The 26386-nt window shown below is 48.0% G+C and overlaps 1 protein-coding gene across 1 annotated transcript in view; it reads left to right on the forward strand.

The window, feature by feature from the left end:
• The first annotated feature begins 9290 nt into the window (after window positions 1–9290).
• Window positions 9291–26386, forward strand: part of FLNB (filamin B) — an 86594-nt gene continuing 69498 nt past the window's right edge. Inside the window, exons 1-3 of the mRNA XM_057373421.1 lie at window positions 9291–9361; window positions 23361–23455; window positions 24536–24954. Coding sequence (XP_057229404.1) covers window positions 24606–24954 — 349 coding nt within the window. The 5' untranslated portion in view covers window positions 9291–9361; window positions 23361–23455; window positions 24536–24605. The remainder of the gene's footprint in view (window positions 9362–23360; window positions 23456–24535; window positions 24955–26386) is intronic.

Genomic DNA, 26386 nt, shown 5'->3' on the forward strand with positions numbered 1-26386 from the left:
AAAAAAAAAAAAAAAAAAAAAAAAAAAAAAAGCCGAGAGGATCCTTTTATGGGAAGAAAGATGTGGTTGTGAGCTGGCCGGCAGCAGGGCGAGACCCTGCTTCTGCATTTCATCCCCGAGGCATGAGTCGCATCCCGAGCCCGCGTCACCGGCGGGGCTGTGGGACCTGCGGARCCGTAAATGCCAGCGGCTCCCGAGCACTGGCTGGCGCGGAGAGCCGGGCTTTGGCTCGGCAAGGGCTGCCAAGGAGGTCAGCGCAGGGGGCTCCCGGCACAAATCCTTCTGCTCTGTGGGAATTTCCCTCTTGAGCGACTGCTGCCCTTTTTAACCCGAAGATTAATGGGAGGGGGCCGTGGAAAGGGCCGGAGTGGCGGGTGTTAGTTCATTCGTCTCCAGGCAAGCATGCAGCCGGTGAGTCACCAGCACCGCTTCCTGCACGCTCAGGCCGTGCCTGGAGCTCTCCCAGCGATCGGCCCAGCCCTGCCAAAGCTGGGAACTCGCGGGACCACATCGCCGCATGCTGCGACTGCGGGCTGTTAATGCTATAAAATAAAAACTAATCTAGATTAATTACACTGCACATGCTATTCATCTGTAATCCTGCTCCTTGGCCTCTTTCCCTCCCAGCATAGCTCCCCATTGTTTTCTGTTCCTCTCTTAGGGTGTCCTTCACTTCCTTTGGGTTTCTCCATTTTTTTCCAAGGGCTGGGAAGACAAAGGTGCCTGGCTGCAGTGCCCACTCTGCTCGTTCACTTGGGGCAGACCCGTGCATGTGGAGGCATAAAGAGCCAGCCAGAGCCACCACTTGGCTTTGATGGGTCACCAGCAGGGGCTTCTGATGGCAGTGAGGTGCTGCAGCACAGCAGGGTGGGTGGCTGGAAGTGCTCCTGGTCATAGGATCGTAGAATATCATGACTTGGAAGGGCCTCATTGAGTCCAGCTCCTGGCCCTGCACAGGACAACCTCAAGACACCAGAAGTGATGGCCTGMTAGGGGATGCACACAGGATGTGTCTGTTTCCATCATGTTACRAAGATTTGTTGCTACATCCTACAGAAATGGTTTGAAAATTAAATTCAGCCACGCAAGAGACCAGCCTGTAGCTGCAACCAGTTCTTGCTCTGAAACAGAGCATTGTATCAAACCAGTTGTGTTCCTCAAATGGAAGTGGCGCTGTTTATGGGCAAACTTGTGTGCAGTCCTGGCTGCAGCACTTTGGGGTGAAACAGCCCCTCACTGCACTGCAAGGACCTGGAGGCAGAGCAGGAGAGCAGGGCCAAAATACCAAAGTTTTCATTCTTAGAGCACATCTCACCTGCACTGCTGGCCTGTGACCAGAGAAGTCTCAACCACAGGTCCAGGCCTGGAGGTCTGGGGACATGCAGGAGCCCCTGTAGCTCATCATCCACCACAGGAATCCTGGCACARGTTTGTTTAGCAGCARRTTTGGGGGCTGAGCAYGGAGGGACCCACAGCCATCGTGGCTGAGCATCATCACCTGCCTGGGCAGCCACAGGAGGCCGGTGCCTGTCCCACTCTGCCTGGAGACTGCCCAGCTCTGGTAAATCTGGTAACTCTGCCCAGCTCTGGTAAATCTATTGCTGCCATAGGGGCTGGGAAATGAAAAGGTGTCAGCTCGACAGGGCAGCCTGTAGGATAAGGCCTGGTTGCCGTCTGGAGCCTGTGGCAGCATTCCCAATGACTCGAGTGGGAGAAGCACCAAGACCCTGGTCCCCTGAGAYGATAAAGATCTAAGACTTGCTAAATCTGGACAAAATAAGCTTTGTTTTGCTGTGAGCTGTTTCATGCAAGAAGAGACTTTGAACTTAATACCCCACAGAGGACTATTGCCCTTTCATGTGATGCCAGTGGGATCAGTGGGTGCTCCGCTGGGGTCTYGGGGTGCAGTGCCTAGAGGCCTCCGGCCCCCTCAGCAGTGGATTATGGGCATCATTCAGGTATTTTCCAAAATGTTCTGAACTGTGTTTTGTTGCAGTCACTTCAGCAGGTGTTTTTAAATGTGGTGACCATTTGTTCTTTCTGCAGCCTTTGGTTTTCTTCCCTGTTCACCTGTTTGGACACTGTTGTCACTGGAGAATGGATTCAGTTCAGCCACTGGCTGGAACTTTTTTCCTTTTATTCTTCCCTTTTTTTTTTTCTTTTTTTATGAGTGCATTTTTAAATGGCATGTTTATAAGTGTGGACGTCATTTTCAAAACAAACTGTACCACTAATTTTGCAAACAGCTGTTGCAAAGGAGAGCCCAGACCAGAGACYTTYTGCATCTGTATCTCTTGACTGTGTCYCTGCAAAAGCAGTGTCAGCCCAGAGGGTTCTGGGGTAGGTACAGGAGGGGCTCGTGACCCCCCACAGGGCACTAAAAACTGTTTTGAACTCTTGGTCTGTCCTGGTGTCGCCTCAAGCTCTTCCACCAGCTCAGACATCAAGCACTACTCTTCGTCAAGAAAATATGCAATTTCATAAGCGGTTTAAATACAGTCATGTGGGGAATCTGCATGTTGGTGAAACAGATCCCATCCACACCTGAACCCCTTCCCCCTGCACCTGCTCCCCACAAGCACCAGCCTTGGGGGACGTGGTGCAGAACCAACACGTCTGTGGGTGTGTTTTCAGTGGCACTTTGTGCATCTGCTTTTGATTGCTTTGAATTACAGCAAGGGGCCAGCCATGTTTAAATGGACTCAGAGGTGAGACCAAAGAAATGAGGCTTAAAATTCAAAGCAATCYGACCTGCCCTGCCATGGCGTAATGGTCTGAGTAAGGGGCTGGCACAGAGCCATCTCCCTGACTCCTGGGAGAGATGCTTTAAAAGCTCCTCACATGGGCAGTTCAAATGATGTACACATGGGGGAAAAGAAAATAGTGTTTAATTGAAGCTCTGCACATGTATATATGTTTTTAGGATAAACAAAACAGATTGGGCAAATATTTACTTCTGCCCCTACTGCTACAAAGCAAACTTTCCCACAGCTTTTGACAGAGATAATCYGGTTTTTAGCCATGATGGTGAATTTGTAATGACAAGGTTTCATTCTGAATGTTTCAGGATTTCCTGATTGGTTCTCATGCAATTATTTTGATTAACAATGAGGTTTTCAGACCAACTTGAAAGGGTCTCAGAGCCTTAGGAATAACCTGGCTCTTGGTTATYCCTTTCACTAGGATTATTTTCTGCAGCTTTCTAGCACTGGAATAAAATTCTTTGGAAATCAAAGAAAACTACATCTTAAAAGTACTTCATATCTCCACCCCCTTCTGRTAAGGGTTTCTTTAAGTTTAGAAAAATGCTTGTACCCAGGTTAAAAAAAACCCCAAAACATAGAACTGAAATAACAATGAAATCCCAAAATAATTTTTAAATTAAAAGATGTATTTTTAATAAAAAATTAATGCTTTAGGTAGTTATTTCTGTGAGAAGGCAACATCTGAAAACAGAAAGAGAAGTATTTAGGGCATTTCGGATTAAAAAAGAAATGAGATCTCATACTAGAAACCTCAGGATGTTTCTCTTTCATTTATAATCATAGAAAGGATCTTAAGGAATTAGGAAACATCCATTGGTGCTGTTTGCTCACATTTCATCATTCTGTTSTTGTAACTTGCATTTTTTACCCTTTTTTAAGATGTTTTGGAAATCTCAGACTAGCTTTAGAATTGTTCATGCCAGCAGATTCCCCTCTGCRCTGCCCATCTCTGTACCACAGCTGATGGCATCTTTCGGCAGATGGGATTGTTTTGATACAAGCCGAGAAGCCTGTAAATGAAACAAAAACCATTTTTGCTTTCTGTGAAAGTGAGTTCAAGCAGTTRCCCAACCTAATTGTCCAAGTTTAGCAAACACACCAGCTAAAGGTAAGTTCGTGTAGCAGTGGATTTTCTTTCACACCGCTGAAAGTGGAAACATAAGCCRTGTGTCTGATGTCATCTCCATACAGATGGGTTTGAAACACTGGCTCCCATCTGAAACATCATTACTTTTACAGTGGACTTTTTAAAACTCTATTATTGCCGCTATTATTATGTGTATGTATTTTAAAAGTAATTTCCCCGGACTCCAATAAAGTGTTCTAACAGAGTTTTGTTCTCTAAACAATTTTAACCTGTGTTTTGCCTTTTGGGGAGTATTTTTGGCCCCTAGGCAACACAGAAGAAAAATTGCTGGCTAAGTAACACCAGATGCAGGAGAGACTGCTGGCCACTAGAGAGCTCCCAGATGAGAAGGCCTTTCAGGTTGAAATACAAATATGTTTTGTAATGAAAGCAGAAACCCTCTTTTACTTCAGGGCACAGGGACCAGCCATGAAACACAGAAAGGTTTCTTGCTTGAGTTACAGCAAGAGGCATCATTATCCATAATTACATTTTTCATGCTTGAAATCAAAAGCCCCAAAGCTGCTCTCCCTCCAGAGCAAGGTTTGGAAAATTATCTTAAATGTTGGGTTTTGCTGATCTCAGAGATGAATGAAAAGTTGCTGCAGCCCCTTGATAAGGGTGTCTGCACAGGGATTATGCATCAGCCAACATCTCATACCCCATCAATGGTGCAGCCTCAGGGATGCTGTGTGTCACCTGGAATTACAGCACTGCAGTCACAGCCTTCTGCTCTGGGGACAAAGGGCAGGGGGGCACCTCTCCCCTCCCTCTCCCTTGCTCAGGCTCCTGTTACTGGGGACAAAAGTCATCTTTTGTGTAACTCACAGTGCCTGGGAGCTGAAGGGGTCTGGCTGTGGCATGCTTTGATGGTCCTTTGGGAATCACCTGGCAGGAAGAGACTCTGACAGGTGCACCCCCTCTGGAGGGACTGAGTGAGGGTCATGTTATTTATATTGGCTAAAAAGCACTGGATTGACTCAAGGGTCTCAGGAAAGCTGTGGCTGGGGAGCTCACGAGAGAAACCCAGCCACAGGGTGCAGGGTGGGASGTGCTGGCTTCGGAGCTGTGAGTTACAGAAAAACTCCAATGCAGCTTGGCCCTGCTGCCTTCCTGCCAGGCCCATGAAATGCTCCTGTCCCTGCCATGTATGGCCTTCCCCGCGTCGTCCTGCCCATCTGGCACATCCTCCTTCGGAGGAGAACAGTAACTTCACACCTGTCCCTTTCCTGCAACTGCCACCACAGTTGGGGAGAGGGTGGCAGTGAGAGTGGGCTTTTGTACTGAGCCATGATTTCATGCCTAACAAGTGATGTTAGAAAAAGACTTGCATGGGGCCAGATTTGGTTTAGATTCCTGGGGGGCAGGAGCCTAAAAATTGTGATCTGTTAGCTCTGAACAGGCTGCAGAGGCCAGTGTGGTGGCTCAGAGTGAGAGGGAGCCTGCAGCTGGGGATGGAGGACAGGATGCAGTGCCTTAAAATCCAGAATGCTTTTCYATTGCTCAACAGTCACACAGCAGAGGAGTGCAAGAGGAACATGGAGGTCAGGGTTGACATCATCACATAACCATTTAAACATCTTGCTGGAAATAACAGCATTTTGAGTTCCTGATTGCTGCCACTACTCTGTCCTGTGCWTTTTGGCAGTACCACATGTGGGGGCCAGGGCTGGTGTGCAGGGAGCTGGAGACCCAGTGGGCTGTGAGGGTGAAACAGAGGCACCTTCTTCCCTGTCTTCTTGAGATGGACCACAACCCCCCATCCCCAGCACTGGGAACCTCTCTGTGATCAAAGCAAGGAGGGAGATGGGTGCCCAGGGGTGGGCATGGCCAGACTAGGGCTGGCTGGGATTTCCTAGCAGCRGGGTTGGGGCTGGGATTTTTTGGGGCCCCTTCCCAGCATGCCCTTACAGATCCRGATTTCTCCTCTGCCAGAAGTAATTTCCATCGCCTTCAATTTCCCAGGGGCTTGGTGAGAAAACGAAAAAAGTGCTGTCAAAGGTTTTCCCCTTCCCTTCCAAAGTGTAAGCCCCTAGAGTCCCCAGCAGGGATTTGGCAGCCACAGGAATGTGTGGGAATACAGGGGACTTGGGGACAGGGCTTAGGGTGTATGTTGTTAAGAGGAACATCTCATCAAGGACTTCTCTGCACCGCACTAACCCCCAAGTCTCAGAGCAAAACTGCCCATGCCAACCCCCCACATTYTGGTTCCTCTCAGGTGCATCCTTGTTCACAGCAGCCTGGGACAAGGGAGTGCTCAGCRTCCCTGGCAGGGGACGAGCTCAGGAGCTCAGCGCTGCAGTATTTGCTGATACTTCGCCTTTCAGGAAGTGAAGGAGTTAAACTTTTCAGATGGAAAGTGAACTGAAGATCAGACCAGCAGCCTGGTGACCTCCCGCTGCTGGGACAGCAGCAGCTCCCAGCCAAGCCCGGCAGTTCCATCCATCCATCCATCGGCGCGGTGGGGCCGCGGGAGCGGTGGACGGTAGGTGCGAGGGGCGGCGGGGCCGGGCACCATGTGGGACCTGCCCTCGGCTCCGGCGGGACCCCGGGCTGGGACCGGAGGGTGATGCAGGGGGTGAGGGTCTGTGGGGCGTAGGGAGCACCCGGGGACTGCCCGTTCTGCTTTCAGAACAGGGGCTGCTCAAAAGGAGCTCGTCCTGACACTGCCTGGGGGACGGTGATTTTTTGCCTTTTGGGACACCCAATYGGCAGATAGCGAGAGTTTGGGAAAAGCATAGTTTTGTACTTGAACTCCTTGCATGCAGCAAGGGAGGATACTGTGKTTTTATTTCTCCCTGATGAGGAAGGAATGATGGCCGCATTATTTAATCCTGTCCTCTGATGATGGCCAGTTATTTACCAATAAATGCAAAAAKCAGCAGATGTCAGTTTACAGTCTCTAAACAATGAAAGATTTTGATATAAGTGGCAATTGGGTTTTTTTCCCCCTTGAACTGGAAACATTGTGGTCTGATTCTAAGTAGTATCAAGCATAGCCTCTTGTGTTGTCTCCCTGGCTCTTCGGTTTATTGAGCTGTAGCAAAGACTCTCTCATTCAAAGATGAAGTGTCAATAATCTGAATGTTTATTTTGCAGTAATAAAGGATTACCTAAGGACTTGCATAAAAATTTTTACCTAAGGATTTGCATAAACATTTATAATACAATTTAAATTGTAAAATGTAATCATTTTGCATTATAGAAACAATTCTCTTGTTCAGAAATCATGGCTAAATTAAAAGTCATKATAATTTCTGGTGAAGAAACAAGGCTGACTTAACATAGTTAAAAGGAAAACAAGTAGAACCACAACCCTATAAAATTAAAACCAAAGTAGTATATTGCTCCCCTCACAGCAAAGCTTATCCGCAACCCTTATGGCATTATATGTTTTTCCTTAGAAAGAAACCAGAAAACATATTTCCTTAAAATTTGAGACTTTAAAAAAAAACTGAACTGCTCTTGGGATGGTATTTGGAGGAGATTGCCAGGCTGCTAAGCGGTAGTTTGTGCCCTGGTGAATGGAACAGTGATCACCATGTTTCAGAGTCAGAAAAGCTCAAATTGCTCTTTACTGGCCTCCCAGTCACTAGAACTCGATTCCCCCAAGACACTTCCTGGCCAGAGATGAGGCTCTTGATTACAGAAATGCAGGTCTCCTGGTAATTGCACTTGATTTATTCTTCCAGGCAATGGAGWACAAGTCAGTGTTATTCTTTGGAAGTATGAGCTCTTCCAAATGCTAACGTGTGGGGAGAAAGAAAACAGCAATTTTTATTATCTTCTTAACAACAGCCYACAGGAATGTGCTTTGCAGTGAGTGCAGCTTATGAGTCCTCCTGCCTCAGCTCCAGCCTTTCCTGGGGGCTGCCAGCACAATCAGGGACCCCTCTGCTGACTGGCCAAAAATCCAGCAGGGGAAGCAATAATCCGAAAAGGGRGAAAGGAGGTGATGGGATACGTTAAGAAAGGAGCTCTGAAAAGTCATTGGTAGTAATGCAGTGGGGAGCCCCACTCCTGAGGAAACCCCAGACACAGCTCAGTAAGCTCCAGGGGGTATCTGGAGCATCTCTTGGGGCCAGGCAGCACCTGATGTAAGTGACATCACATGGTTCCCTGGTGATTTGTCTCTCAGGAGTKCTGGGGAGGGATGCTGGATGCTATGGCTTTGGTCATTGACTCGACACCTTCCCACAATGGTGGGGCTTGCCCTGCAGACATCCCATCTGCCTCTCTCTCTATAATTGATGTCACAGAGAAAATGTCCTTAGGCAGGTGGTCATTTGTCTGARGGGTGCAGAACCTGCCCAGGCTGGTGGGGTTTATTCAGCAGGGACTTGATATTGCTCCCWTTCAAGTGGATAATAAAACTCCCATTGATGTTTTTCAATCAYTTATGACTTTCTATGGACTCTTGATTACCACTGCAGCCATGCCCAGAGTGTTCGAGTGTGCGGGGGGTGCACAGCRCAGAGGAGTCTCCTGTATCCTGTTTTTGTAAAGGGCTTTTCCTCTTAGTAGTTGTAGTGAAAACAAACATGTGGGAGAACAATGGGACTTTTTTTCTGTTTTCCTCTAGATTTTTAAATACAACAAAAAATCTATTAGAATTAAATAAAGTGCGTTAACAAAAAAGGGATTCCTATATGTTAATGAGGAAAATTAAGCGTAACTATGTGAACATACAATCACAAGCACAAAGGTCATTTTCCTTCTTGMTCTCAGCCTGTGTTTTTGCAGTTGAAAGCCAATTCATTAAATACTTTGTGAAAACAGGGCACTGGTGAAGCAGGACAATGCCTGTGCCATAAAGTTGTTATCTGCAATAGTGGAGGGTCAGCTTCACACCCCAGAGAAATASYCTCGCAYGCTGCTGGGCACTCTGCAGGCTTTGGARTTKGCAACTCAGCAGGGACCAAAGGGGAGCCCRCAGAAAGGATTTCCTTTCTTCAGATAAACTCAGAGGTATTGTATTTGTTGTGTCTAAAACATTTTTCAGTGAGCAAACAAGGATAATTCTAGCTGTTGTGTAAATGGAAGTAACACTAAGATGTTAATACTTTCTAGGAGTAAAACTTGAAATCACTGTTCATAGGATGAATTGCTCCCAGGAAAATATGGACTAGGATGAAATACACTGTGTAAGGTGGGACAACCACCGTCAACTGTTCCTACTGAAATTAGCATCTGACATTAATTCTTCCATGTGAGAGGTGGAGGATCTACTGTGAGATAGTCAAGGGTACAGTTAGTTGTTCGTAAGGTCAAGTTTGTATGTTTGAACATGCATTTCCATAGTGCACGGCTGCTTAGCTGCARCTTTCTGCCATGAGTCACTTTTCCCCATGGAAGTGGAAACCCCTTGTCTCTGACATTGCTCTCTCCATGCAGGTGCTGCAGCTTGTGACCACGTCTGGCTTTGACCCTCTCAGCAGCAGATCAGACTCTCAAAGTCCTTCTTTACAAGGTGGGTTTCCTGTGCCATTGCTGTCATCCACCTTGCCACTCTCCTTTTTCTTTTCTGAGTGACAAATACCATACTGGGAGGCAGTTTTCAGGTGTGTTTATATAGAATAGGATTATTCATGCTACTGACAAAGACTAATACTGTTCTGACAGAGTAACTTGCACTTTACTTTTACAAGACATCATATCCGGGGCTTTCCAGGTATCACAGACAGTTTCACTAAATCACCAGTTTAATAAACTGGGGTCACTGGTTTATTAAAGAAGGGCTAATTGTCATTGTTGCTTGAAGTGCAGCTGTGTGCAGACATCAAGGTGGGGACACCATCCAGACCCCATCCACCAGTTGGCAAGTGAGAAAGGCTAAGGAGATATTGGTAGGAACAGATTTAATCTGAGTGTTTTGTTTCTGTTGAGATCAAAGTGCTTTTTGAAATTGATATTAATTTGAAGAGATTTTTTTAAGATTGGGAGAAAGGGATAAGGTGCAATAATATCAAAGTACCTCATTCAACATTATTTGGAGTATAAGATTTTGGATTTCTTTTGAAACAACATATCCTTTCAAGAATGGGTTTGCTTTTATTCAGTTCTAACACATAATATAAAGTCAAAAGGAACAGTTTAGAAGWGTCTGAAACTGAGGGGAGCAGCTTGTTGCCATCATTCTCCTGAGAACTGTATGCATTGGGGTCTTGGCTCCAAGTCATAGTGATGCTAAATTTAAAAATCCTTTCAAAACAGGGCTCAACCTTTCTCACAACTCTCTTCATAAAAAGCTCAATGTTGAAGTGATAATGTTCAGAACAAAGAACATTTAGTATAAACATTTAGTTTGTACTAAATAAATTACACTTGGTCTTATAGTCACGTTACTGGTGACAGCTTGTACAGCCTGCACCCTTCCCCTGTAATGCACCAGAACGAAGCAAATATACATTGTTGGGAAAAATTTCTTGACTTTTGTCAAAGAGCCCAACTGCTGTCAGCAAACATATTGTGGGAATATGAATCTGGAAACAAACAGATCATTAGAGGGTGAGTTAAGGTTTTGTGATTTAATTCTAAACATGTTGAGTGAGAGAACCAGAGATGTGCAATGCCAGAAGAACTGCACACTCAAAGGGGTTTTTTCTTTAATGAAAGCTGGTATTTTTATTGAATACAAAGTGCTTTGGGTGACAAAGATGGTTACATATGGAAAATATGAAGTTTTGCTTGTTCTGGAGAATTATGAAGATCACTTGATCAGAARTAACATTGTGCCAACACAAGTTTAACATTCTTTCCTTTGTGGAAATTATTCATCCATTTATTAAAGTACAGTAATTTTCCARTGTAAAAAGAGAATGTATGCAGAGGATCTCTACTTGGACAGCAAGTAGTGACCTGGGCTTGTGCAGTCACATCTCTGGTTGGATATCATCCATCCTTTGGCCTATTACAACTGTACCAGGGTTGAGAAAATAAAACAACTTCCCTGATCAGAGCATCCTTTTTGGGAAAAGCCTGAGCTGGGGTTATGGTACTGCCCAGCCTGCTGTGACTGCCAGAGCCACTTGGGTCAAGGACCATCAGGAAAGCAGGGAGCCAGAGGAGCTCAGCTCTTTGGGCRTCTCCTGGGAGGACTTGTAAATCATCTGTGGAATCCTGAGAGGGCACAACAGTTCTCAGCCTTTTAGCCTCCAAAATGCAGTCATGTCAGGGCAGGAAGGAGGAAGGGAGCCAGGTCTCATTCCCCAGCATGAGACCCTACATCCCTTGGGATGGACTGAGTGCCTGTGACCAGGCTTGGGCCTCTTCTGGGCTTTCATTCTTGTGACACATCTCGAAGCCCTCCCCCGTGTCTGGACACATCAYTGCAGAACGGATATCCCCATCTGCCCCAGCCCCTGCTCTGCAGGGGCAGCCACAATGCAGTCTGTGTCCTTGTGTACTTTGGCAGATGCTGGAGCTTTGCTCTCTCAGGGAAAAGCTGCTTTGGTCTCTTCCCTTCCTATAGCCAGACAGCTACTGTCTTGGCCTCACCGCTATCCGAAAGGCAGCCTRCTCTGCTCTGCTTGAGAGGAGAAGGCTATGGTGAGGGAGCAGCAGGACATCTCCCCTTCAGAGTGCACCACCAAGCCCATGCACACCTGGAAGTCTTCAAAAGTGGCTTGTCTGTCAGGCACCTATCCCTGAAGCACTTCCTTCAGGCAATWGCTGCTCTGCCATTAATGGTTACATGTACAGTGTCAGTCTAATGAAAAGAGTGTATCCTCTGAGATTGTCAACCTTATCTACCCTCTAGCACATCCAGCTACATCCTGGGTTTCCCTAAAATTCAAGGATTTGCTTCTGATGATCTCCTTTGTGTCTCACCACCATTAACCTGAACACCAATAGGAAATTGTAATACATTTCCCAGAGTCTTTGAGAAGATAGCAAAACCCTTGTCTTTCTCAGGAGCGGAAAGATGTTTTTATTGCAGTAGATGCCCCTGCAAAACTGGCTGCAGCCCCACCRCTGCCTGTGGCTGGGGAGACCCTCTCTGGGGAGTCAATGAGCTCAAACTTGGAGGTGGCCTCAGCTGCCCCTGCTGCAGAAGGATCCCTTCGTGATCATGTGCTAGAGTCTTTCTCAGTGCCATCAACACACCTTCTCTTGCCTAGCCCTTCTGCTGGGCTATCTGCAGTGTGGTCAGGCTTCCAGTTAYTTCAATACTGTGTTTTATATGCTGTTAATTTTATAACAAGGCAGAGGTTGATCAATACTTTCTGCTATTTCCTGCCTTCTCTCACAGCACTGGTTCAAATAGTTATTAACAAATCAAAAACCCCATCCAGCTCTGTGAATCCAGCCCAGCACTCAGTGTATGGTTATGGGGGATGCACWGGATGTATCGATGTTCATTTTGGAATGAAGGAACAGCTTTTTGCTGCCCTTCATTTCCTTCTAGGAGAGAGAACTGATGCAGGAGCAGGCTGCAAGAACACRGGAGCAATGCCTGGAGATGTTGGGCTGTCACGAGAAGATACCAGATGATAGTTTCAGAAAAGATGCCCACTGGGATCTGAGGTTCAGAAGTGCTAATGGCTGGGATAATGTGTTGTTTATTGCAGACAGGCATCTGCAATGGTCTCAAAGGCCTAGATGTCCAACTGCCCTGCTACATGCATCAAACCCCCTCTTGTCTCAGTCCCAAATTCAGCCTCCAAAGCCAAATGGTGATGGTATCGCATTCGCTTTTCATTTCTGTGTGGGCACGGTGCCCATGCAGTTATAACACAGCTGAGTCTGATTTTCATATAGTTCATTGTTTACTTATGACTTACTATAAAGTTGAGCTTGTCTTATTTATGAGCAGCCATGAAGATATGGGATTTCATCCACTGGGTGATGACTCATTCATTGGGTTGGACTCTTTAGCTCCTAATACGTGACATATTTTGGAGTATTGGATGAACAGCATTTCTGCATGAGCCCAAATTAAGTGAASTGAATGGAAATAATTAGTTGTTTGTTTTTAAAATCATGTTTGTAGCTGAATTTGTGCTGGTTCAGCTCCCGGCTCGTTCTACCAATGTGAACAAGGGCAGGATGAGTTGCTGTACACTATYGCGGGGAGGTGATGAACAGCATTTCAGAGTCAGACGTCTAAACATGCCAGGGGCGACTTTGCTTTGTTTCTGTTACACAAGGAAGAGCTTTGCGGTGATGGAGCATTTGATACTTTCTATGAACTTTAATGACTGCAACATTTCTTGTGCTGCTGCAAACAATTTGAGAAACTAATTTGTAAAATCAGTCATAAAAATCTCCTGTTCTTTCTGTAATAATAAAGTTCCTCATCTGGAAAAAGAAATACAAATCCTCAGAAAGAGCAGCTCAGCAGGAGCATACTTCAGCCACTCTTGTCTTGAGCATGCTCTCCCCTCCTGTGGGTGCGTCATGCCCCATGAGTTCAGCAGGAAGGATTCATGCACAGTCAGAAATATCGCCCCCAGTAACGCTCAGCTACATAAGGAAAATGAAACGTTTTCAAAACCWTTTCCCCCCTCTTCCTGCCCCCAGCTCTGAGGGACGGGACCAGGACCATGGGAAATGTCGGAGTAACTTTGTCGCAGTGAGCGGTTGTTACGGCTTACAAGTTTTCACAGCCAGCAGCCCTGCCAGCAGAAATTTATGCCTCCATTTCAGCAGTAACGATGCTTCCCAGAGCTGTCGGCCGGCGGCCGGCTGGGAGGCAGCGGCGGGGCGTGTGGGGGACTCGCCATGACATAACCACATTCCTGCAGCATGAGGAGATCCTCCCAGGCCGCAGCAGGGGCAGCACAGCCCCTTCCCTGCTCCCACCYCACCACGGCGGTTCTCAAGGCCTGGCGAGGGAGAATGAACCCATTGGCTGCACAGGCTTTGGGTGATTTTGGGGCAGAGTGGCCGGAAAGTTSCCCAYTGGAAAAGGGCCTGGGGGTGTTGGTTGACAGTGGCTGAACATGAGCCAGGGTGTGCCCAGGTGGCCAAGAAGGCCAGTGGCAYCCTGGCTGTATCAGCAGTAACGTGGCCAGCAGGACCAGGGCAGTGGCTGTCCCCCTGTACTGGCGCTGATGATGCCACTTCCCAAATCCTGGGTTCATTTTTGGGCCCCTCACTACACAAAAGACACACATTGAGGGGCTGGAGTGTGTCCAGAGAAGGGCAATGGAGCAGCGCAAATCTCCTTGGGAGAAGCTGGGAGTGTTTAGCCGGGAGAAAAGGAGGCTCTGGGGGGACCTTATCACTCTGTAAGACCTGAAAGGAGATTGTAGCCAAGTCGGGGTCAATTTCTTCTCCCAGGCAACAAGTGACAGGACAAGAGGAAACAGCCTTGCCTTGCACCTGGGAAAGTTTAGATTGGAGATTAAGGAAAATTTCTTCACCAAAAGCACTGTCAAGCACTGGAACGGGCTGCCGAGGTCAGTGGTGKAATCACCATTCCTGGAGGTGCTTAAAAACCATGTTAGTTGTAGCACTGAGGGACATAGTCCCTTGGCAGTGCTGGGTTAATGGTTGGWCTTGGTGATCTTAGAGGGATTTTCCAGCCTAAGCGATTCTATAGCTCTATGATTTCACCGCCGCGGGGTGTTTTTTGCAGGGACTTTTACCAAATTAAACCAATAAGGCGTTTTGCTGGGGCTTGTCCGGCGCCGGGAGGGGCTTGTGAGGGCCGGGCGGGGTCCCGCGGCCGGCAGGGGGCAGCAGTGCCCAGGCCTCTGAGGGGCGGCTCGCCCTGAGGGCGCGGCGGCCATGGAGCCGCGGGGATGGAGCCAGGCCGTGCCCACCGGTACCCCTGCCCACTTCATCAGCGTTCCTAGGAGCTGGCAGAGCTTCCMGGATCTGCCGGGAAGAGAAACCGGCCCGCCCCACTTCAGACAACGAAGCCGTTTTCCCGTTTGCAACTGCTTCATCACCACCCTCCCGCCCCCCTCCACTTTGCTACTGGAAGTTTGTTGCTGTCAAGGAACCTGGGAGACGATTTCTGCTTTGCAGAAGGAAAATGTGCAGTTGCTGTGAGAACCACAGAAAAGTCAGCACAACCGTGCCAAGGCTGGCGAAGGAGCAGGAGGAAGGCTCCTGTGGAGCCAAACCAGCCTGTCACGGGACAGGGAGCGGCTCATCCGTCCCTATGGAGCTGCCAGGCTCTGGGCTGTGGCTGTGCCACTGTGGCTGTGCCACCGTGCCTGTGCCACGGTATCCATGCCAGCTGGGCATCAGCAGCACCAGTGTGTTAACAGCCAGAYCGGTGCTTTTCCCACAGGACCGAAGCTTCTCACTGCGGAATCTTCCCACTGCTGCTCCCAGAGAGACRCAGATAACACAGGTGTGCTGGCATGTGCCTCCCTCAGCCCCATGCTTTAAGACACAGTCATAGCAGCTGCTTGCCAGCCAGCGATGGCTGTGCCAAAGGGACTAAAGTCCGTGCAGAACAGAGGAAGGGTTTTACATACAAAGTTCAACAAAAAAGATATATCCAGAAGACAACTGCTGTGGAGAAAGCAGGAGAAGGAGGCTTCTTGTGAGTGCACCTGGCCCTCCTGGTGCACTTTGCGAGCTGGGAGCTGTTTCAGGTCCCTAAAGAAGCTGCTGCCATTTCCCTCCTCAGGCTCGATCCTCAGAGAAGCCAAAAGCAAACAAGGGCCCCCAAAGGCACCTGGGCGGCCACCATGCTGTGCCTGTGCAAACAGCCAGTGCCTCTGAGAGGGCAGTAGTGATAACCCAGAGCTTTGCAGAGCTCCTGCAGCCCTCTCCCTGAGCACTGGTAACATCCTCACTGCCAGGCCCCCATGGGGCTCCCACATAGCACAACCAGCCCCAGCTGGATTGGATGACCTCTATCCTGCTGCATACCATGTTATCACCAGGGCTGTAAAGATAARACCTCTTACCTGGGGCTGCTCTGTCTGTAACTCACTTTCCCCTCCCCCTTCTATAACACCACTCTTGTGGCAATGTGGCAGCTGGAACTAAGGCACAGTGACCACCACACAGTGACCACTCTCAAAAAAGGGTCTCAAGCCATGCCTTAAACCTGTCCCTGTGTTACATTTGGCTGTTGCTCACTCTGGTTAGTAGGGCTGGGTTTGGTAGGGCTCTGTTTTTCCCCTCTGTGTCATACCAGGCTCTGGGTTAGTGTTTTAACCTATAGGGAAGTGGCAATGCTTGCAAAGTTCCTTGCTGGGAGCACTGCACCAGATGGCTGATGTGAAGTGCAGTGCCAACTGCTGCAGTGGCTGAATTGCCCTTTGAGATACACAGTTCTTTGATTGAAAAGGGTCTATTTTTACTTTTTGGCCCTTTTCAATTAGACAGCTTGTGACTGGCTCATTCTCGATATTATCTCCTGTTTTAGGACTGTCAGGCACACAAGGAGCAAGAGGTGCCAGCTGCCCAGCAAGCTCCACCAGTAACATATTTCTGATACCATCTTCTCCCATTCGCACCCCTTTTATTCCTTTTTTTTTTTTTTTCCCAACTGGTCATTTTGGGCCTGTTTCACAAAATCCAGGAGTCATCATTTTGAGAAAAGCAGGAACCTGGGAATTGCAGGTTTTGCCCTACAAGCCAAAGGTAGAGCCAGGGCAGACCGAGGATCCTCCCAGGAGAATCTTACATTTTGTAGGGAAAGTGTACACCCAGAGAAGATCCTAGGACTGGTAAGGCATTAATTGTGCCATGGRGTGTGTGATTTACTCAGCTTTCTTCCTGCCCTGTTTTCACCTATCTGATAACTCAGGTTTCTTAGGAAAAGCCTTTGCTGAGCTGTCCCTGGACACCCACCCCCTAGTTCCTGCTGGGGGCTGTGCCAGCGCACACAGCCCAGGGTTTTCCAAACTGCCAGCTTCCTCCTCCCCACCCCGTGGTGGTGTCTTCCATTTGTTCTRGGACAGTGGCAACACCCTGCCCTTTCCCCCCGGCTAGTGCTTCTTGAACCCACACACCCGCCTTTCCTCCTCCAGGGTGTTGCTGGGCAGAGCTCAGCTGCAGGACATTGTTATATTGCAATACTCTTCCTAATAGCAGAACTGACTAACAACTGTGCAGGGGGAAGCGTGGTTTGAGGGTGGTGACTGCTGGCCACGTCTAAGTGCTTTTCTTCTGCCTTTTGTTATTCCTAATTCTCACCCAAACTTATGTGGTGCTGACCACAGAGGCCTCTGCCATTCCTTCTGCTTCTGCAACATGTTTAAAGTGTTAGATTCCTTTCGAGTACAGGAATGCCCCCAAACACATGGCCTCACACATACAAGTATTTATGGAGGAAGTTAAATTCTCTAATTGCTTGGCTGGATCAAGCCCAGGCTGCCAGCACTGCACTAAGCTGAGCAGCAGAACAATGCACAGCCCTTGTGTCCTTATGCACCAGGCAAGGCTTATCAGCCCCTGTAGGGGCTAATAAAGCAGCTTTCAAATGAGTCAGTAGACTTAAGGCTTCTTTTATGCAAGATTTCTGTCTGGRAATATTTTTGTGAGAATGTTTAAAAAAGAGAAAGGAGCATGACTTCAGCCTTTTGCAGAAAGCAAATCTACTTAAAGTGCTTTTGGGGTTGGTTGTTTGCCATCGTGAGAACACTGCAGTGGGGATGGTAGAAGTGAGCACTGCAGTGTCATGCCTTTTCTCTGAAATAGCTGGGATGTTGTGTTTTCACTCACTCTGTGCAAGGGCATTCTCACCCCACTGCTGGATCCCAGGGCATGTGCCAGGAGAGCCAAACAACCTCCCCCTCTGGCTGGACATTGGTCAACAATTTTGTTTATGTCACACAGAAGAGTTTTGGTTTGTTTAAAAAATATTCACTGTTCCCCTGGAAAGCGTTCCTTCCTATGCTACATCCAGCTGTCCCAAGGAGGAGCTTGGCTGCTCCTCTGCACTCAAACACAGCTATTTATCTGTATCTCAGGTTAAAACAGCTCCTGAAGAGTAACTGGGGAACACTTGGAATTCTGTGCAGTCCATGAGCTCTGGCAGATGTGAGATGCATAATTCCAACTTYACACCGTCACTCCTGCAAACGCCAACTCACGTAGTAAAAGCACAAGAAAAGAAATTCAAACCCTGAGAAAAACTGGTGTAGCATCTTAGGAAGAGAGCTCTGGTTRTTCTGAGTGCAAACACAAGCAGTAGGTAAGGCTGGAAATAAGCACAGAAAATGTCTGATGAGGCCCGTGCCTGTGGTATCTGCAAGGGGCAGGAAGCCCTGATTAGCTGCACACTGGAGCATTGTGTGGGTTTGTATAGGATCTGACTTCCCAGGTCATGAAATCAGATCCTGAGTTATTTTAAAAATGAGCTGTTTTTTCATATTATTTTTCAACTCCATGTTTGATATGTCAAGTCACATTTATTTGGGTAAGCTGTGTTTCGCTCGGACACCCACAGCGCAGCCATCGCCGCATTCCTGGTGCTCGGTGGGGGTTCTGGCTGAGARCAGGCACTGCCGTGGGGACATTTGCACTGCCAGGCATTGTCCTCAGGTACCAACACAACTTTGTTTGGATTTTGGAAAGAGAGATGCTTGTCCATGGCTGTGAGTATGTTTTTTTCATTTAAAATCAACTTCATGAATCAGAAGTAAAATTAAAAACCCTGCAGCAGTTTATCAGTTGGAAAAATAGATGAACCAAGAAAAAGAGATGACCTTCACATCATTTCCATGGGAACAAGCAGCAAGGGTATTTTGGACAAATAAATTAGGTGAATTCCTGCATGAGACACTCCCAGGGAATGCCCTGTCCTTGCTCTTCCAGTATGTGCTAGATGGATTTCAGTTTAGTTGTCTCCTCTGATTTCAGGATAGCAAAAAGCACAAGCAGCCTTGTTCTTGGGCTGTTTACAGCCTGTGTCAAAACCAGAGCTTTAAATTCCAGCTGCRAGTCTCCCTGGGACCCAAGGCAAGAGCAGCACTGTACGTTCTGATAAAACACTGTGTTTGCCAGATAGATGGCTGCTTTTGGCACCAGTTTCAGCTTCTGGATATATATATATAATGCAGTAAGACATATATATACATATATAATGTAGCAAGAACTCTGTGCAGAAGAAAAAACATTTTCTTCCCAACACAGAGARATGAAAAAAGGCCCCAGATACAACTGCTACAACAAACAACTGTTGCCTGAATAGACTTTTAAACKATAATTTTCAATACAAATTCCAGAACAAGTTACGTTTTCCAGCACATTTCTAGAGATTTCTCTGCCTGAAGACATCCCTCTGACTGATTTGGACTGAACTGCTGCTGCAGGATCTTGTATTGCTGTCTTCCTCGGATAACAGAGGAGGAAACAGAAGACGGAAAACTCAGAACAAGTTATATCAAAGGTTCTAGCCAATATCTGTATAATGCAGAGCTTCTTTGCCTTCCATAGAGCTGCTGAATAAGGCAAATGCAATCCATATGACGCAATCTATTTGATTCATGCTTTGACTTGAACGGCTTGTCTGGGTTTGRCCTCACTTGGTAGAGAGCATGGTAACGAAAGGAGAGGCTTAATGACTACTTCATCAATTGAGAAGAAACACTTCTATTGTCTTTCAGAACACAGTAAATAGGTAACGGGTGAAGAAAATGTGTGGTGTACTTGGAAACTTTTGACGCGGGAGGATGGGAGGACCCGGCTSCGATGCTGAGCCAGGCTCGGTGCTGCCAACTACGCGGCAATGCCATTTATGGTCACTTAGTCATGAAATCCCATCGAGTTACGGTGCCTGAGGCTTCTGGAAAAGCAAACTTTAACTACTGTGAGCCTCAGCTGCTGGATCTTTAGYGTTACTGGCTTGGTGCTGGGTTAGCGGATGAGCTGCTGCGGGGATGTGAGGATTAGCATCTGCGCACTGGTTTAAATGTGCTACAATTTATTTTATGGCATTTGTTATGCATGGCTTTTGTTTTAATGCACAATGCTGTCCTGTGTTTGGATAAGGCTATTATATGCCAAAAAATTATAAATATTTAAAATCTCCTGATAAATTTCTAAWGCTACCCGGGTGCTATAGCCTGTGGCCCAGTTATTCTTTTTCCAAGCCATTGCCCTGACAACTCACAAGTTTTGACAGCCCCAGGGTACAAACCCTCAGTTGTGCTGCCGCTTTGACAGAAACCTTTGGAAAAGATGGGGGCATCCTGCCGGCTTTTCACCACACATTTCTGCTGAGATATGATGCATCTTCRAAGTCATTAGTGGGGGGTTAGTTGTAGCATGGGAAAAAAAAATCATTGCTCCCTGTATATTAGTAGCACCACTAAAATCTTTAGAAGGTGCCATTTCTAGTTGCACAGATCCTCAGAGAGGTGATAACTAAATCACGACCTGCCAGGGGCAGAGAAAAGTCCTTCTACCTGCAAAGACTCAGCCTGAATGCTCAGTCATAGCCTATTCCTGTTCTAAGCAAAGTATGCAGATGTTGGATTAACAGTTGAGATTAATTCCGATTCTTGTCCTCTTACAATCAAAGCAAGCTGTTGCTGAACAGTGCATCAAGCAGAGAGCGTGTACAGTGTCCCAAATGGCCCAGATCTCTCATGTATGGTTCATGACTTGGAGGAATCCAAGAACATATCATCGCATGAGACTGTGAWAAGTTGATTACCCTGAAACAGATCTGACTTCATTAGTCACTCCATCATGTGCTGCCTGTTCACTGATGTCAGTGAGGGCCTGTGCCACCGCTTCCCACACCCTTCTGCTTTTGCAAAATCAGGCTTCAACCGACCTTTCCTCAGTGAAACAACTGTTGTTAGAGCTGCCATTTCCCTCTGCTCTTAGTATGGTCCAAAAGACTAATGGCAAATGTCCACCATGGAGTCCCATGGTACCATTCCAGGGCCCCCAAGGATATGATAAATGAGATTAAATTTCCATTAAGGATTGTCAATGATCCCAAAAAGAGCAGCAACAGACCTGGAAAGGCCAGCCAACTTTTATTTACCTTTACAGTTTAAACTATGCTCCTTYTTTTTTTTTTTTTTTTAWTCCTGCTAGCAAAGCAACTCCCTATAAATTCAGAGAGCTTAATGCCATATTCTGGTTTGAGAGATATTCTGCATTGACTTTCTGCTAAAAATAGAGCATGCCATAATGAATTGCCCTTACAATTTATTTCATTTGTCAAGGCTGTATTTTCAAACACAAAATATTCTGAGCAGTTCCATGATAAAACAGTGAGTATGTGGCAGTGGAAGCCCTCTGCTGCTGAATTAAACAGCATCTTTTTAAATTCAGCCTTGCAGTGAATTACCATAGAGGAAGAGTATTTTTAAAACAGTGGAAAAAAATCATTGCTGTGTTTTTACAACTGCTTAAAGAGTACCAAGAAAGCAATGACAGTGTTCTTCCTTCCTTGTATCTGCATCTAGCAAGTGAAGGAAGAGCAGGATGGAAAGATCCTTGTCACACAGGACAAATCAAAAGAAAAAAGTATCCACCCTAGAGCATAGTGTTGAAATCTCCCTCCCTTTCTGCCTATATATATAGATCCACACAAACATCTACCTATATAAATATGCACATAAGGCATGTCTGCAAGGCATATATTAGTTCATTTTTAATAATATTCAGTACCAAGACATATTTCAGCAGGAGCAGATTCATGGGTTATCTTGTTTTTACTTCTCTGTGTCCTGATGAAACTTGGAGCACGTATTCACTTGTGTTAAAGTGTGTTCCAACTTAATTTCAAAAGAAATGCAGTTTTTCAGGTCAAATGTGACCCCAAGAAGAATCCAGTCACAGAGCAGTACAGAGGAACTCTCTTCGGTAGATGAGATGAGGCACTGATGCCCAGCCCTGCAGCTGCTGCCACAGCTTTGTGACACACTTGTGGCCAGGCAGGTCTCAGACAGGGACCCCTCCTGAYCTCAGACACCCATGCAGGCAATGTGGTGCACACAGGGGCTGCCCCTCTCTGCTGCCCATCAACCAGAAATGTTGATCAGATCATAGCTGTGAGGGTCATCTGTGACTGGGAAAAAAGGAACGAAACAAGAWCTGTTTCTCCAACCAGAAATTATTTTGCTTTTTTTCATTCTCTTCCCATAAAGCAGTCTTTGTTTCCCAATAATCATGAAAGCAGTCAGGAGGCAAAAGGCTGAATTCTGATCAAAAGCCCTGTGATGTGCAGGGAAGGGCAGCTRCGACACAGGCTACTGCATCCAGACCACCAGCACCCCACCAACCATGCGTGGTCCCAACAGCAACAGCCCTGACTATGCCACTGCCCTTGTCCTGTGTCTGCTGGGGTGAGCTGTGCCAGAGCTTTGCTGAGCACTTCATATCTGGTTTTGTGCCTCAGTGTTTCCGATGGGATGGATGGATGGATGGATGGATGGATGGATGGATGGATGGATGGATGGATTGGATGGATGGATGGATGGATGGATGGATGGATGGATGGATGGATGGATGGATGGATGGATGGATGGATGGATGGATGGATGGAGTGGTGCAAAACAGCTCTAAGAAACTGCTGTCCTTACGTGTGCAGAGCATGTAATTTCACAGTATTTCATTGGGATGATTTTTTTTTTTTTGCTGGGTCTATGGAAAAAATTACTTTCATTCAAAATTTTAACTAAATATGTAAATTTAAAATAGAGGTTCTAATACTAATTGCTTTTTTCCTGTGTAATTCCTACTCACTGCCTTTGTTCAGAAAAAAAATGGCTGAAGCTTCACCTTTCAGTATGGCATGGGCACAAAATGATATTAAAGAGTGTGCATTACTAGGTGTGGCAGTGAAAAGGAATAGAAATTAAAATATTATAAGCAATCAGCTAATCCGGATGTGGAATGGTTGCTAAGGAGTCCCAACCCAGGCCAAAGTCAATAAGCAATTAGTATCTATTAAAAGATGAAGTATAGGATGATGGGGGCAAAGCCTCAGCTCCRTGTTTCCAGGCTGGGCTGCAGCAGCCTGTGCTGACAGCAGAGAGCTGCTCGCAGAGGCACAACCTGCCCTGGCTGCAGCATCTCTATGCCTTTGCCACTGGTTTGCTCTGTAAATTRAATCCTTTGCTTAACGTCAGTTTTTATTTCAATCCTTCCTGCTGTTTGGCTCAGTTATTTGAGGAAAGGGTAGTGGCTGCTGTGCCATGAGATACACTTCAACATTTCAGTGTAGTATATCTGATCCCTGATTTTTTKGATAGTTTTAGAACAAGAGGCAATGCTGATTGGGGAACAATAGAAGTTTATATGTAATTCCTACTTTACCTCACCTTTTTATTTACTTCTTTCTAATTTATTGTCTTTTTTTACTTCTTTCTTAATTTATGCATCTAATACAACTTAGTCTGGGGGAAGGATCTAGTAGGTCACTGGAGAGAAAGCAGAGCATCATGGTTTAGTGGAGGCATTAGAATAWAATACTTGAAAGAAAATAATTGGAAATCTGTATCCTAATTTTCTARCTAAGAGTGGCTATAGCAATTTAATTAAATAAGGCTTTATTTATTGTGTTTTAATGTATTTGTTTACTCTGACAGACTCCTGCACCTTTCAGTGTGGCAGCTTTGATGTAAATAAGTAGAAACACACACACTTCGCCTGAATCGGTGGAGCAGCTCTTGGTAGCAAAGCCGTAAGTGTGCACAGGATTGGACCTAAGGGGAGGGTGAGCGGGTGGGCACAGGCTTCCCTCGGGGTAGGTAGGGACACGCAGGGACACCCCACCGCAGCTTTCACTGACCCAGTAAGTATCATGAGATATCTCAGTGACCTGCAAAAATACAACACACAGCAAGGCAGCTGGAGTAGTTCTGTTGACTCTGCTGTCGTCAGATGAGTCAGCGGCAAGTCACAGTCTTGYATGTCAGCAGGGAGTGGCGCGCCAGGAAATCAGTTAGAAAAGTGGGGGGAAAAGCAAAGAACCCCCCCAAAAATTAGAACTTTAATTGACTGCTTTTAGAAGTTTGTGTTATTTTCAAATGGCCTATATAATCGTGTGTCGGCACACTGGTTGCTGTCCCTTTGCCACACCGCATCTCGTSGGAGCACTCAGCCTCTCCAGGCGCAGACTGTGCGGAATCGAATCCCCCCCATCCGGAGCCCGGGCTCTGTCGGCCCCTCCGCACAGCTTCGCAGGCCCAGCGAGGGGTCACCCACCCATGGCTGTATCTATCTCAGGCCGCCAGCCGGGTGGCGACCTGCCCTGTGTCGCCTGAGTGGGGCTGTGGTGGGGTATGCGGGTGGGTCGGGGGCTGCGCTCCTGCTCCTACTCCGGGTTTCATTTGTCTGCGGGGCGAGGGGGATGCACCCCGGACGGGCATTAACGCCAGGCCAGCTGCGCTCCTGCCCGTGTCTCGGGACCGCGCCCTGGCCCTGCCCAGCACCTCGGCCAGGTGAGGCTAAGTTCTGCATGGCCCCCGTTCCATCAGGGGCTCTGCCAGCCCAGCCCAGCCCAGCCCGGCCCCCGCGAGCCGGTGCGGCGGGGCGCGGGGTTGATTCGGCGGAGGGCGTGCCGCTCCCGACGGATAAAGGCCGGGCGGCGGCGCGGGGCTGTACAGAGCCGGGAAGGAGCGGCGCACAGCGGGCGGGTCGAGGCAGCGGGGGAGGCAGCGGCAGCGGCAGCGGCAGCAGGAGGAGCGGGCGCAACAGCAGGAAAAGGAGCGGAGCCGCCGCTGAGCGCCGCGCTCCTCATTCTTTCCCTCCCTCCCCGCAGGCGGCCGGGCGGGGCGCGGGCGGAGCTCGGGCGGAGCGCAGCGGATCGAGGAGGCGGAGCGGGGCTGGCCATGAGCACGCAGGCGCGGGGTCAAGGCGCGCGGAGAGCGGCCGATCCCGACGGCGAGATGCCGGCCACCGAGAAGGACCTGGCGGAGGACGCGCCTTGGAAGCGGATCCAGCAAAACACCTTCACTCGCTGGTGCAACGAGCACCTGCGCTGCGTCAACAAGCGCATCGGCAACCTGCAGCATGACCTGAGCGACGGGCTGCGGCTGATCGCGCTGCTGGAGGTGCTCAGCCAGAAGCGCATGTACCGCAAGTACCACCAGCGGCCCACCTTCCGCCAAATGCAGCTGGAGAATGTCTCGGTGGCCCTCGAGTTCCTGGAGCGGGAGAGCATCAAGCTGGTCTCCATCGGTGAGTGCTTCTCCGGCGGGCAGTTTTGTTGTTTTCTCATTTCATTGTGTTTTTTCCTGCGCTGGACCTTTGCGTGGCGGAACCGTGACGGGCTCAAGGTAGTGYGGGCTGGGAAGCGGGGTGGCTTCTGCTACTTCTGTCTTTAAACAGCTGTGTGTGCCATGGGACTGCCCCACAGCCCGGCTGTCGGGGCCGGCAGTGAGCTCCTGAGTGTCCTCCTCAGCGTGCCTCTTGGTCACTACTTCATAGGTGAGGCTTTGCTTTCGGGTCTTTCCTGAAGAAACTTAATGCCAGAGCGTGTTCTCTCCCTGTGCAGCCAGTTCCGCCAGGCACAGATCCCTCCAGCAGCCCGGCAGGAGTATGCGGCTGGGACCATGCCGCCCTCGCCGGGCGTACCTGGGCTCTGGCAGGGTGTTGGAGCCAAACTCTCACGGCTGTGAGGAAATAGCTGCAGCCGTAGGTAGTGTGGGAGAGTGGGGAGACTTGCTCACCACAGCCCAGTAGATGATGCCAGTGTTCAGATTWGCATTGATGCTTGCCTAAGCACAGTTGCCGCTTTTGAACAGAATTGCACTTTCTCCTCAGCCTTTCTGCTGCAATAGGTTACGGCAGGCAATGTGCAAGGATCCCTGCTAAGCCCAGGCGGTGGGTGCTTTGAGCTACTGCCACCCAGGCTGGCATGAGATTTGCCTGCCTCTGCCATACTGGAGTGTGCAGTTGGTAGATAACTGGTGGTTTGGAGACGAAGGCTGCTGGCTTGCTGCTGGCTTGCTGCTGGATTGCAGATGATCCCTCAGGAATTCATTCAGTGACCGTTTGGGGAATAGCTCAGGTGTGGCCGCAAAAGTAGTTTGTACACCAGTAATTTGAATGCCTGAGAGATCTCTGGGAAGGAATGTGAATGCCTTTTYTAGCTCTTTGCCAGATAATTCTAACTGCTGCTTCCTGATGATTCTGGCCTCAATGAATTGCACAGCTGAATTTGGGTGAGTGCAGCTCTCCCCAGTTGTCTAAAACGCTTGGCCAAGGTGAGCGTTCTTTCTCTTCAAAGGCTTTAGCTACAATAGCAAGAAAATAGAAACTTCTCCAGTTAGGGGTAGACCTGGCTCTCTGGAAGCCTATGGATGGGCACCCTCTAGTTCCTCTCTRCTAATGTGTGAGAGCAACTTTGGACAAGAATTGAAGGCTGTTGGTCCCGAGTGGCTGAATCCCTGGGCAGARCAGCTAATGTACTTGCAGCTGGGAATGGAGCTGGTGCTAGAGATGGATTCTCTTCGCACACRGTGGGGTTCGAGTTGCAGCTGCCGACTCCTGGGCTGAGCTTTTGCTAACATCAGAGCTCACCTTTCTGTGGCAGCTGCTGGACTAGCTCCAACACCAGGCCAGCACTCCCCTCCTATTGTATTGTTTTCCCTAAAAAAATGTTGCTCCA

The sequence above is a fragment of the Malurus melanocephalus genome, unplaced genomic scaffold, assembly GCF_030028575.1.
Source record: "Malurus melanocephalus ecotype Western Australia unplaced genomic scaffold, MMel_1.1 scaffold_196, whole genome shotgun sequence".
NCBI classification, from domain to species: domain Eukaryota; kingdom Metazoa; phylum Chordata; class Aves; order Passeriformes; family Maluridae; genus Malurus; species Malurus melanocephalus.